The following is a 14223-nucleotide window of genomic DNA, read 5'->3' as shown; positions in this document are numbered from 1 at the left end:
AAATACGCATCCTTTTTTGACCGTAGATGGCAATCAAATCCCTGAAGAATAAATATCAGTATCAAAGAGTAAAAAATTGTCTATGTTACTTGGCAATAGTGTACTTTCCAACAGTGGAAAATTCTTCAGATCGGTTCAGTAGTTTCGGAGCTACACACACTTAGGGTACACACAAACCAAAAAAATGTTTCCTATCATTATTCCTATTTTATTTCATTAGTATAGATTTTTGTTGATTTCATTAAATACATAGGTACAGATTTCTATGAATACAACCATAGGTACAACAATATCATAAAGTACCTATTTATACGACTTGCTTAATGTGTTCACTACCTACGCACTTCAGCTGACTGTGTTTGCGTCCATGCTAGCTACGATCGTAACTCGTAGTCAGTTCGTAGCACCCTTTCCCTTTAAAAATAAATAAAGGACAAGAAGACGTCACCCCAGTTTCGGCTCTCTTCGGTTAAGTATTAATGTTTTTCATAATCTCATTACATCCGCTGTATTATATTAAATGATGTCGGTCTTAATTAATGTAGATTTATCTATTCAACTAAATTATATAATTACCTACACGCAGTAGCAGTACATTTTAATTGCAGCATTATTAACACAATAGCTTTGATTCCGATATAGATTTAGGCGACTAACTGTTCCTGAAATCACCCAATGCGTTCCATCTTGGATAACCGTGCCGTCAAATATACCACCACCGGGCTTAGTTTTAACTCTTGCAGTATAAACTCGCAATTTTTGATTATTTTCTACTAAATGTACATCGTAAATGTTTTTCAGTATTAATTTATGGCATTGTGAGTAGTCTATAAGTAATTTGTTGATTTGTGCTACAAGTTTGTTCGCAACTAATGTTTTGGCTTTGCTTCCGACCTTTATATTGACCCCGCCGCGACACGCGCACCAGTGCTCGGCAACACCTATTGATGAGCAATTCCGTATTGCAGGGATAGGGAGGAAAAGACTAGATCGACTAACAGAAGCAGATTTAGACCTTGATCCGATCACGTTGTCTTCCAGCCTGTCCGGATCCATTAGGTCTAAAAGACTCTCATAAATATCGTATGGCGAAGTAAGGCGATTTACATTATTTTCAATATTTTTATAGGCAAGTTTATAACGACTTTTAAATTCTTCTGGGAAAAGTATAGCGAGTAATGGTAAACGTTCCTCTAGACGGCCTTGCTTGGTCAGCACTATTCTCCCCCATCTCATTCCATGATCGCTTAATAGTATAAGTATGGTTTTGTTTAAATAACCATCTTGATCTAAATTACTTAATAATTTATAATAAGACTCATCCATGATGCATGGGTTGTTGACATTTTCATGGCTTATAGATTCCTCCCAAAACATACCAAATAATTTATTTGATTTTAAATTTTGCGTTAAGCTGTAAATATAATCTAGAAGTAGTCTATAAAAATATTTAGATCCCTTGCAAGAGTGATAACTATAATTTTGGTTTGTGAATAGTTTTCTTGTTTCGAATATAAATGGCTGTAAGTAGAAATCTGTTGGTATACTGGGCAGGCTATACTCGTAGTTGCCGAGCAGGCCCGCGGTGCTGTCGGAGCCTAGCGCTGTGTTATATCCCTTATCTTTAAACTTATCCCATATGAACTTACATTGGTTATTATTCATTACACTTCCATGAACACATGACTGCTTCACGTAGTCAAATGAGAGTCCTGTTAGTACTGGAAATAAGTTAGGGTACGAGTTATCTCCTACCTTATTATAGCCCAATAACTCGATAACACCTTTTTGTTTTAAAAATTCTGACGTATGAGGCATAGTGCGATGAAAATTAAGTCGTGACATGCTTTCGATCCCAAGTACAAGTATGTTATATTCTTCACTGCGAAACCTATTAGGTGTAACTGTTTCATGTCGATTGAATATAAAGAAATCCCTGAAAATTACTCCGTCCAAATGAAAACATTCGATGTGCACAAATTCGTGTTTCGCTGGTATCACATTTGAAAATTCTTCGCAATCACTGTAGACTATATTTTCAATGTTACCGACTGCTGAAAAATTCTTATAGCAGCAGTAAAAAGTATCTTCTCTAAAAACGTCGTAGGAGTAGAAAGCCTCACGCAGAACCCAGATATGCGTTGAGTTAGTTGTGACAAGCTGTCTGCTTGACGAGCAGTTGCGTATCGCTGGCAGTGCATCCATTATAGACTTAATGCTTTCACTAACACCCGGAAAACCAGGAATAGTACATCCTTCCGTTTGGATCGTGAAGACGCCGCTAGAAATCTCCGCAATCGTTTCTTTCGTGACAACTACTAGAATACAAAATGTTACTAGTGGAAAACGCATGGTAATTAAAGGGACATTGAAATGTACCAAAAGAAAGTTAATAGGTACCTACGTAGGTACACACTACCCGTATCGCAGTGTTTCAAAATATTGACTTAAGATTTCTAAACATTCTGATAACTTCGGAGAAACGTAGGTATCGATAACGAACATCTGCAAAGGTGTTCTTACAAATGGTGGGGTACCTACCTAAGATTCAAAATGTAGTTATAGTCAGGTATGTATGTCATGTCTATCTTTTCAGTATCAGTAGATAGGTAAATAAGAACTGATGATCTTATTCGATTACTGACAGCTACCGATTCCATTTTTGGGGTTCCGTACCCAAAGGGTAAAACGCGACCCTATTGTTTTCGCTGCTCTGTCCGTCCGTCCGTCTGTCACCTGGCTGTATCTCATGAACCGTGATAGTTAGAGATTTGACATTTTCACAGATGATGTATGCATTTCTGTTGCCGCTATAACAACAAATACCTACTGAAAACTAGAACGAAATAAATATTTTCCATACAACAAACGTGATTTTTTTGCTCATTTTTGCCCGGGTACGGAACCCTTCGTGTGCGAGTCCGACTCACACTTGGCCGGTTTTTTCAGAAAGACGTAATACTAAGAAGCTGGGTAGAAAAAAAACGTGATACTTAGTAAAAATATTTTATTGCCGAATAAATAAAACAATTGCTTATCTAATATCACAGATTTAAGATAATGTTAATTTACGTTTAATATTCCAGTGCAAATTTTGAAATATTTACCAAATTCGTGTCAGATGCAGTAACAGTATAGTTTGAGGTGATAATCATGAACACAGCGGCTCTGTTCGCCATACAGGTTGAGGCGACTCACCGTGCCCGAAAGCTTCCACCCCTCGCTGTCGTACCTCACTGTGGCCTCGAAAACCCCATCGCCTGGCGATGTTTGTAATACGACCATATACTCCTTCCACCCCGTTTCGTTTTCATCCGGCCTTCCTGCCTCTAGCTCTGCTATTTCTACAACTCTAACCAACGACAACCGAGCGCAAACAGAATAATCACTAACTAAATCATTGAGGTGGCTAAGCACATGTGTTGCAGCACGTTTAGCTTCTGAACTTTCATTATGTAACGCAATATTCTTAAGACATGTACACCAGTGATCATCTATATCTGCCATTTTGCACGTACGATTGCTCGGTATTGGCAAGAATAAACTAATGCTCCTATTACGTGCATAAGCTTCTTTACTTCTTTTAGATACCATACTGTTGTTAATTGTCCCTAAATCAACAAGATCCATTAGAGTGGCATGGATATCAAAGGGAGTTGTTAAACGTCTACTATTAAATTTCAAATTACTGTAAGCCTCAGGAAACGCTTCGCGGAATGATGGAGGAACCATAATGAACATGAACGGTAGTCGTTCCTCTAAACGCCCTTGTTTCGTTGATCGAATACTACCCCAACGAATGCCGTGGTCACTCATCAGAAATAATACTGTTTTATCTAAGTAATTTGTATCTTTTAATTTCTTAAAGAAGTCCAAATAGTCATCATCCATAACCATCGGATAATTTAAATGGTCATGGCTCATCGTAACCTCCCAAATAAAACCGAATAATTTAGAACTTTTTAAAGTATTCGTGAGATTCACTATGTAATCTAATAACACTTTGTAAAAGTAGTAGTCATTCATACACAAAAAGCTATTAAAATCCTTATTGTAACCAGCATATCTTTCAGCTTGAGTAATGAATGTGTGTGTATAGTAATCTGTTGGAGTACGAATAAACCCAGCTTTTACAAAGTTAAACATACCGAGACTCGAGCTGTCTTCCGCGAAAGCTGTGTAGTAACCGGCTTCTTTAAACCACTCCCACACAAATGGACAGTTATCAAATGTAGCTTTCGAGTTCGGGAGACATTTGTCTTTTAACTCAGAGTCTCTATTTCCCAACAATATCGGAATTAAATTCGGGAAGGTATTATCCCCCACTTTGTTATAACCTAATAAATCTATAGCACCATAATCTTTCAGAAAAGAAGCTGTTTTTGGCATCGTCCTATAAAAGTTTAATCGTGATACTGCATCAATGCCTAATATCAACACGTTGAATGTAGTTTCATTTGTCATCACTTCGCGTTTGATGTTACTACCTATTTTTTCAGGCGCTGACAGGTAAAATTGTTGATAAACTCTCGATTTATTGAAGTAACAAGTGACCTTTACAAATTCTTCGGCCATCGGTCGGTTAATGGAAGTGGTGAAATAGATACATTTATTGTATTTAACACGGCTGTCGATGGAAGAAGAAGTAATGTCATCGATGGTATTAGGTCTATAAAATGCTTGATAGCAACAAAACAATAGTCTGCGGTCAGTTATATTGTAATAATGTAGGTTTTCCATATTAATAGTTATCTTCGATTTATTGTGTTTCAATAAAGAAACTTTTTGGTCGCGACATGGCTTCAAATTTTTTGGATATTCGACGAATGGTTGTACACTTACATCAAATAAATGTAGGAATGGCATGCTACATCCTTCTGTTCTGATAGTGAATCTTTTATCAGTATCGGTTGTATGTGGATATTGTCCCGATGTGTCGATCGGCGGGTTCATGAATAGTGTCAAGTCCATATTTCTGTACATCATTGAGATGAAGCTGCTACCACAGACGACAGCCAGTAGAATGAAATATCTGATGCGGACTGGCAAGGAGCCGAGTTTCCTGCCACGATTCATACTGAAATCAACCCAACCAAAATGTTAATGTTATTACTTATAAAAAAATATCTTTTACTAGCTTTTCTCAGCGGTTCATTTTGGGGTGCATTTCATTTTTCATCTCACACCAGCACGTGTGACCACATGACCACGTCCCCGCAGCGCAGCGCGGGCTAGTGTGTTTCGCCCTTAAGTACTCGGACCCGGTGAATACAAACGACAACAAGGAAATGATGCTTGTAAACGGAATAGGTCAAATTATAAACAAGAACAACAATCTACATTTATTAAAAAAATAAGCTGCCATTTCTTATAATTTTTAATGTCAATGTCTTAGGCTAACATAAAAAAACAATTCACAGAAGTTGTTAACAACACTAATTACGTAATATATCTAGAACACGACAATAATAATGTGTGTAAGACATTGTAATATTTTACGGATAGTGTCATTCAATAAAATTGTTTTGTATTGAATATTTAAGGATCCAGTTTTATTACAAATCAAACATTTTCTGTGTGATATGTGGTTATTCACAAATCTACTAAAGTATCTATTTCTAATGTTATAGGTAGGCTACAATTAAGTTCTTTTGGCACTTTACTATCATCGATTTATTGTTCAGAATAAATAACATATGCATTGCACCTTTAATTTTTTAAAACGGTGTTGATAATACATTCTCTCATAAAAGAATAAATTAAATGAAAATATAAATATATATACTTACAATTATATAGGTAGGGAAGTAAAATATTAAACAGATTAGCATTATGATGTTTTTTATACACCAATAAAATTAGGTATCATGCGTTTATCCATAGCGTAGAAAGGTATCATTAAACAATATTATTTGAGAGAAGGTAATAGATATCACAAAAATAAGTAGTTAGGTCTTAACAAATATGAAATAGATAATGCAGACATCACACATAATTAATCACATAATAAAAATATTATTATTTATTATCTATTTTCGTAACTACACACGTTTTTGTAACTACAATTCCATCACATTATAAAATCTGAAGATAACTTTAATAAATCGTCGAAAGATATGTCATGGTTAGTTTAAGGATATGTACATGTAAGATTTTAAGATGCTGAAGATATTGAAGGCAAAGCATTAAACTACAACATACATTAATGTCACTAGCTAACTAGATACTAATTCGTGTATATCCTAATGACTACAAACGTCTAATATGTACAAAAATATCACGTTCCTGGCAAACAACATTTATTACATATTTTAGGCCCGGATTTTCAATCAATATCCTTCCATGTAACTAAAATATTTTGTTCTCATATAGCTACGTTATTTTGTCTATAAACATTTCGTAGAATCAACACTTGGTAATATCACAGCTTTTTAATATTATTTGGATTATTATAAGATACTTATCCACAGTAGCAATAGAGTTTCAGTTGGTAGTGGTGCACACAGTGGCTCTGGTCGCCGTACAGGTTGAGGCGGCTGATGGTGCCGGCGAGGCTCCACTTGTCGCTGCTCTTGCGCAGCGTGCCCTCGAACACACCGCCGCCCGGCGTCGTGCGCACCACCGCCATGAACTCGCGCCACCCGACTTCGTTCTTCCTCGGCTTACCAGCTAACATCTCTGTTACCTCCAAAACCTCGTCAAGCTTCAGCTGTGCACATTGTCGGTGCTCCGCTAAATATTCATTTAAATATTTTACCAGTTGTTCGGCGGCGTCTCGGGCGTCAAAACTCTTTGTAGGCATTTTTATACTTTTGTGACAAGTACACCAGTGATCGTCGATACCAGCCAGCTTGCAAGTTCGATTACTGGGGATAGGCAAAAACAGACTGATACTTCTACTTTGTGCGTACGATGTCTCCGTTCGTTGTTTGATATTTACATCATTTATTTCCTCCAATTTTATTAAATCTGACAAAGTTGCATATATGTCGTAGGGTGTAGTCAGACGTTTACTATTTGCTTTTAAATTTTCGTAAGCCGATTTATAATTCTCTCGAAACGATGGCGGTAATAATATATGAACAAAAGGTAAACGTTCTTCTAGGCGTCCTTGTTTAGTTAATCTTATTGCACCCCATCTTATTCCATGATCACTTAATAGTATGAGAACAGTTTTATCTAAATATTTATTATTATCAAGTCTTTTCAGGAATCTCTCGTAACTGTCGTCCATTGCCATCGGATACGTCAAGTAATCATGACTCATTGACACTTCCCAAAAAAATCCAAACAACTTGGACTCTGCCAAAGTTGAAGTCAAATCCTGAATATAATCCAAAAGTACTTTATAAAAGTATTTGTTTGCCATACAGATATATGAATTAAAATCTTTAGTATTACCCACGTTCACTTCTGCTTCATGAATAAAAGTTCTTATGTAATAATCGGTTGGTGTTTTGATGAAGCCATATTTTGCAAAATTAAATGTACCCAATGTTGCACTATCTTCTCCCAGGGCTGTATAAAATCCGGCTTCTTTGTACCACTGCCATATAAATGGACAGTTATCAAAATTTGCATTATTATCAGGCCAACAAGTTCTCTTCAAATCAGTATCTTTGATGCCTAGCAGCATCGGTGTTAAATTAGGAAATGTATTGTCACCCACTTTGTTGTAACCTAGTAATTCTATAGCACCTCTGTTTTGAAGGTAAGCCAAAGTTTTCGGCATGGTTCTATAAAAGTTTAGTCTTGAAATTGCGTCAATGCCCATCACAATCACATTGTAATAATCTGTTTCATTCTTATGAACGTCGGACTTATTTTTTTTGTTAAGTTTTTTGCGAGCGAATAGAAAGTACTGTTGGTATATCTGTTTTTCATTATATTCACAAGATACTTTTACAAATTCATGCTCCACCTTTATATAATTAATAAACTCCTTGCAATCTTCGTATTGGACTCTGTCATCGACATGTTCTGAAAAAACATTAGCGATCGCATTTGGCCTGTGAAATGATCTGTAACAACAGGAGACGTTTCCTTCTTTAGGTACGTCATAATATTGTAAAAGTTCTTTATTAATCCATAAATATGTTTCGTTATGTAGTATAAGAGAAAAGTTAGCGCTAGGGCAACTTTTTAACTTTGTTGGAGGTTGATTAAACGGTTTTACAGTTTCATCCAACGCTGTCAAGCCGGGTATGGTACAACCTTCTGTTTTAATTGTGTAACTTGTCTCAGGTTCCATTTCATAACCATATAAATTCAAAACCGATAAGGGTTGGTCATTATTGACGAGAAGTATTTCTGTACGATTGGTGATAGAAATGATAATGAAACTGCTACCAAAAACGATTGCGAGCAGAAAAAGATATCTGAATCGCATAGGGACCGACCGCAGCCTAGCGCCGCCCTTAGCCAGCTGAGCCATGCTGAAACAGAAACAAATTCTATCGTCATTTTTCCATACGTGAGGCCATCAGGAAGAAAGCTGGAAGCCAGCACTGATAGCCCTGGTAGACCAGCGCTGGCTTCCAGCGATGTTCGATAACTTTCTTTCTGCATACGGCTCTAGTAACATAATTGACAATATTTAGGTGTAATACGTGTAATCGATCAAATATCAAAATAGATCTAGGGTTTTAGGTTATTTTCTTTGACTTCTTCAACCCGATACTTTGTTAGTAGTACCTGGACAAGACGATACTACGTAATAAAAACTGACTATCGGTTATTGACTGCCAAGAATGCATAATGATAGCTGGGAGTAGCCAATAATATAGATTGACAACTTGTGTGGCTCACTTATAGCCTTCAACTAAGCGGGAAATAAAAATTTAATCAAATTTACTTACTTGGAAAAATAAAGACGGGCCTTTGGCAAAGTCATTGCATGCCTTTAATATGGTGACATATGAGTGAGTACACAGGCAACTATTGTGCACAATGTGGAACTATCGGCATTTATTTTTATAAGGCCTGCACTAAATATAATGTGAAATCTGATTTACCTAACTAAATCGATTGGATTTAGGTAAATTTACTTTTTTATATGGTTATTAAATAAAGTACCTACACATTTACATATACCTACATACATCGGAGAGTCGCCAAATACGAGTATCGCCGTCATAATTTCTCAGAATCTCTTTTTTAATGCCCTTTTTAAATATCGCCATGTACAATAAAATATATAGGGGTCCTCATAATATCTCCACGTCAGTACATCAGTATTATACTGATCAATTTATCTACTACTTATTTATTTGTTTGGATATATGTAGAGTGAAGAAAGATTTTTTACAATAGGTACTTTTAAGGATTTATTGGGAGATAAACTACTAATATTATTAATTTACTACTTGGTGTTACACATATATCTGCTTGCCAGTAACCCTGTATATGTATATGTATAATAATTCTATGTACGTATATATTTTCGATTTTTCTTTTATATTTAGTGCACCTGCCATGAAATTTCTCCTCCACCTAAAGGTTGACTGGTAGAGAACGCCTAAGGCGTTAAGTCCGCCTTTGTACATTGTTTTTGTGTAAAATGTGTGCAAAAAGTGTAATAAATAAATAAATAAAAAATAAATAAATATATCTGACCCATTGTTCAGCTACAGTAACAAACACCTAAATTACTTATAAGCAGGATGTGTTTGTTTGAATAGGAAACTAAGAATAATAACAGAACACGGAAGAGCTCGTCACGACAAGATCCCATCTAAAGTCCGACCGCGCCAATAATTGCTTAACCTTATGATTAATCGTTATTTGCTTTGACTTAGCCACGAGCTCAATAGTAATTATTGGGAGACTAAAATCGGTTTTATCAATCAGTTATTTTTATCACAGAGCTCAGCTGTAATCATATCCTGGCAGTTTGCGTTACGAGTTTTTGATTGAAGTTGTCGGAAATCACAGACTTCACAAATCATTTAATGCTATTTAAAATACTAATTAAATTATATGGGTATTTTTAGCACTGGCATAAAGTTGAAATGAAATGCACTAAACTATATTTTTTGTATCTAATACATGTGTCATAAGTAGGTAGTTATTTCTTTCAGTATCTATTATTGGTTCCATAGCATTGTAACAGTTATTGTGAATTGGTGTTCCGTAACAAGTTCTAGTTAAAAGCATTCACTTACCTTCAAGAAGTTAACTATCTTCGGATAAAAACGTATTACAAAAAGTATAGCAATTGAAGTAACAATAACACATGTGCACTTGGATCTCCGTCATTTTTTCAATTAAAAATAATAATATTTAGTGGCGCACTGATTGAATCATATATGTTTTGACATTAAGTTGCAGCAGAGCCTTTGTATGTATATACATGTTTTATTATGATGTCATTGAGATATGCAGCAGCCGCGTGTATTGGAAGCGACTGTGACGCGTCCCGGCGCTTGTTGTGTCCGGATTCAATACCGACACCGACTGAAAATTACTCAGTATGAAGTTCGTTTGTATGGTGGACTTATGAAACATGTAAGCAAGATAGCACTAGTCAGCCGAGTATCGCACAGGGAGACGGAACAAAAGGGTCGGGCGGAGGCTGCGCGCATGCGGATTGCGTACTCGGCTCAACTCGGCACCCCTTGACATCTACCATGCTGTATGTGCATCTCAGTAAAAGAACTACTACTTAACATCTCTGGGTCACCTGCAGCTCTCCCTCATTACACAGAGTATAACAAATACTTTTATATGAATTAGGTACTTAAACCTTGTGTTACAATTAATATAATTTCGACGCAGGTTTTCTGCAGATTAATAAATTCAATAAACTTTTTATTTATTTTGTTTGACATATAATGACTGGGAATGAGGTAATACGTCGTGAAAGGTCGTGGCGTCAAGAATCTTACATTTAAGTGTTGACAAAGTGCAAGAAAACAACACTAACTTCAGTCCTAATGCACCTATTTTTAAGAGGATATTAAACAGCTTTTTGCAAAAATACATAAATTTATTTTTACACGTGCACTTATCTACAAAAACAAAATAATCTTAAATTGGGATCTTCAATACATAAGCTTCGAAATCCAGGAAAATTGAGGCGTTTCATGCGATTTATAAGTGTAAAAGTCTGATTGTAGTATCGTAACATTGTGTCAAAAATCCCACCTCCCGGCACCATACGCACGATGACATTGAAATCCCGCCACTCGGCGCTTCTGTCATACGCCGGCACCAGCTCCTTCGCTATGATAATATCGTCTACTACGAGCTTCAGGCATTCTGGATAAGGCTCCAACATCTCGTTTGTTTGAATAGCCAAATATTTAACTGCAGCTGTAAGTATAGGGTTGCTAGGTGACAGCTGTATATCATCATAGCAGGAGCACCATTTGTCATTGATGCCAGCCATTTGACACGTTCTGTTTCTAGGAATCTTTAAAAACAGGCTGATACCTCTGTCGTGCGTATAGTACTCAGTACTTCTTCTTAATATTTCTCTTTCAGTTAGAGCTTCCATCTCAATAAGATCTATTAACGTTTTATGTATATCAAACGGAGTTGTTAGGCGTCCTTTATTAACTTTTAAATTATGATATGCAAATCTATACTGTTTCCGAAATGAAGGTGGCACCACTATAAAGACGAAAGGAAGCCTCTGCTCTATCTGACCTTGTTTTGTGAAACGTATACCTCCAATATCCAAACCATGATCACTTAGAAAGATCAATATTGTGTCATTTAAATATCCATCCTTTTCCTTTTCTTTTATTAATTTAACATAAGCTGCATCCATTATAATGGGATCCACTAAATTGTAGTGTGACATAGATGTTTCCCAAAAAAGGCCAAATAACTTAGAATTTTTCAGTGTCGTAGTTAGTTTTCGAACATAATTTAGAAGAACTTCAAAATAGTATTTATCTCCCATACAAGCGGATAGGTTTTGGTTATATTTGTTTAGATTTTCAGTCTCATGTATGAAAGGATGTAAGTAGTAGTCGGTAGGGCGGCCTCTAAAACCAGATTTTCTATAATTGAACATACCGAATCTGGAAGTATCCTCCACTAGCGCGGTGTAATATCCCACATCTTTAAATCTTTCCCATATGAAAGGACAGCTGTCCAGCGTAGGCCACCTGGCTGTCCAGCAAGTTGTTTTAAGCTCCGAGTTATTCATGCCGACTAGAACAGGTATCATGTTGCGAAAAGTGTCATCTGCTACTGTGTTGTAGCCTTTTAATTCAATTGCGTTGAGTTTTTTCAACAATTGCAAAGTATTCGGCATTGTGCGGTAAAAGTTCTGCCTAGATACGGATCCAATTCCCATTATTATAATGTTATACATTGTTTTATTTGCAGTCTTGAATGGCAGTTTTCTATTCAATGTAAACTCTTTTTTCGGTGTAAAGGTAAAGTATTGCTCATATATTTCTTTATTGTTATGAACACAACTAACTTTTACGAATTCATTGCTCACTTCTATGATGTCACGAAACATAATACATCTAAGATATTGAACTCGGCTGTCAACCTGTGCGGAAGATATATTTCTTGCGGTTCTGGGGCGATGGAAGGACTCGTAGCAACAATCAAAAACTGAATCGTGTGTTATATTATAGTATTCTAATTTTTTTTTTGCTATCCATATGTGTGTTTGATTACTTTCCAACAAACGATAATTATGGTTTTTACATGGTCTACCACGAAATGTTGGTGCATACATGTATTTTCTTATGGGTAAACTTTGCATGCCAACCGCCGGAATGACACAGCCCACAGTATTGATTGTGAACGTTTCATCACTGTTGTGACTTTCGAAGGAATCATACGATTGAGTAGTATTGCCATATTCTTCAAGGAACTGGGCCCCATTTGAGATGCACCAAATCGGTCTTTCTGATAATATAAGATTTAGTAAAACGAAGGAAATGCCTTTTCCGTATCGACGAATCATAGCGGTGTCGCCAATGTTTTCTGCTTTTGGGTTTACCGCGTTTTAAGTTGTTTTGGCAATAACTTTACCGGATTTCTTTATCGAACGTAGGAAGAACACTACTCAAAACGTTTGGATAACATTGAAACTTGTTGAAAAACTGTCATTTCCTTAGGAAGTACAATTGAATGTGTAATTATATTGACAAAACATTGTTATTGGTTTACGATGTACTTAACTAGGACTAGTCAACTAATGTAGACGCGTGAAATATTAATATTGTTTTTTAAAGAGTTGAACCAACCAAAGGTTAGCACTAATAGTGTACTAAAGATACGGTGAGTGCGACAAGTTTAACAGCACTAGTTAAAAATACTAAAAAGGAGAACTAAGACCAAGGCGCTAAATCAAATCATGATTTATATTAAAAAAAAAAAAAACTATTGTAAACTGTTCGGTCGCTAGCAGTTACTAACCTGTTAATGTTAAGAGGATCCTGCCACAAAGTGTTGGCGAGGAGCTCGACGGCTCCGCGTCTAGTTGCTAACTGTTTTCAAACAAAACCTTTGTTTTCCCTGTTAATAGCCAATTAATGGGACTGTTAGTGTACACAAACAGGCCGTTAAAAAGGCAATTATTGCAACTGTACCGCACAATATGTACCCCACACAAGGGCTTTTCTAAACTAACTCATTGCACTGTTGCATGCAATTGATTTCCTTGCGTATGTGTTAATCTATAACAGCACAGAAATAGTTTTCTATTTTTACTTGGACTTTTTTTTCTACATTTGTACATTTCTACATCTAAAGAGCCGCAAAACAGCCCTCAACACGTACTCAATGAATGGTTAGTTTCTAACTGATAAATTAATGATAAATAAATATACCTACCTGTGAAACATAGGTTTATGTACCATACCACTATGACTGCTCTGTTACGTGGAAACAGAAGGTACGCTTAAACTATTCATTAAGTTCCAAATAATGGTAGTCACTTACGTACTTGCACTTAGCCGTTTGTGAAATGGAATGAAGATACTAAGATACTTACATATTCTTATCTACATATAAATGAAGCGCACCAGATGAATTCCCTATCTCTCAGACACGTTTTCTTAAGGAATTGTACAATATATGGGACACAAACAAGTGGACATAACGTAACAAACACGAATGATCGTGATGATGGTTTACAATAGTAACTGGAATCTAGTGGAGCGTTTACAATGCACCTAACTATTCCACATTGAACCACTTATTTGACTGAGCCGAAGTGACTAGTGAGAGTTTAGCGAATGTCTTTGATTT

General features: G+C 36.2%; 4 protein-coding genes across 4 annotated transcripts; all 4 read right to left on the bottom strand.

The window, feature by feature from the left end:
• Positions 1-576: 576 nt before the first annotated feature.
• LOC124645745 lies at positions 577-2205 on the bottom strand. The gene has a single exon (XM_047185621.1). It carries the CDS (start codon positions 2203-2205, stop codon positions 577-579), a length of 1629 nt encoding a protein of 542 aa, XP_047041577.1.
• Positions 2206-3079: 874 nt separating this feature from the next.
• Positions 3080-5188, bottom strand: LOC124646318. Its single transcript, XM_047186445.1, has one exon. The coding sequence runs from the start codon at positions 5074-5076 to the stop codon at positions 3118-3120; it is 1959 nt and encodes a 652-aa protein (XP_047042401.1). The 5' UTR covers positions 5077-5188; the 3' UTR covers positions 3080-3117.
• Positions 5189-5356: 168 nt separating this feature from the next.
• LOC124646317 lies at positions 5357-10635 on the bottom strand. The gene is made up of 2 exons (XM_047186444.1): positions 10164-10635; positions 5357-8435 (listed from the first exon to the last, which is right to left on the bottom strand). The coding sequence occupies exon 2, from the start codon at positions 8432-8434 to the stop codon at positions 6461-6463; it is 1974 nt and encodes a 657-aa protein (XP_047042400.1). The 5' UTR covers position 8435; positions 10164-10635; the 3' UTR covers positions 5357-6460.
• A 370-nt stretch (positions 10636-11005) lies between these two features.
• LOC124646133 lies at positions 11006-12982 on the bottom strand. The gene has a single exon (XM_047186212.1). It carries the CDS (start codon positions 12932-12934, stop codon positions 11006-11008), a length of 1929 nt encoding a protein of 642 aa, XP_047042168.1. The 5' UTR covers positions 12935-12982.
• Between the last annotated feature and the right edge of the window lie 1241 nt (positions 12983-14223).

This window comes from Helicoverpa zea, chromosome 3 (assembly GCF_022581195.2).
Source record: "Helicoverpa zea isolate HzStark_Cry1AcR chromosome 3, ilHelZeax1.1, whole genome shotgun sequence".
Taxonomy (NCBI): Eukaryota; Metazoa; Arthropoda; class Insecta; order Lepidoptera; family Noctuidae; genus Helicoverpa; species Helicoverpa zea.
Note: the sequence above shows the minus strand (reverse complement) of the source record. Positions and strands in the feature narration are given on the sequence as shown.

Bases quoted from the DNA above. Each gene is read 5' to 3' on its own strand.
- LOC124646133 (XM_047186212.1), bottom strand. From the start codon at position 12,934: ATGATTCGTCGATACGGAAAAGGCATTTCCTTCGTTTTACTAAATCTT.
- LOC124645745 (XM_047185621.1), bottom strand. From the start codon at position 2,205: ATGGATGCACTGCCAGCGATACGCAACTGCTCGTCAAGCAGACAGCTT.
- LOC124646318 (XM_047186445.1), bottom strand. From the start codon at position 5,076: ATGAATCGTGGCAGGAAACTCGGCTCCTTGCCAGTCCGCATCAGATAT.
- LOC124646317 (XM_047186444.1), bottom strand. From the start codon at position 8,434: ATGGCTCAGCTGGCTAAGGGCGGCGCTAGGCTGCGGTCGGTCCCTATG.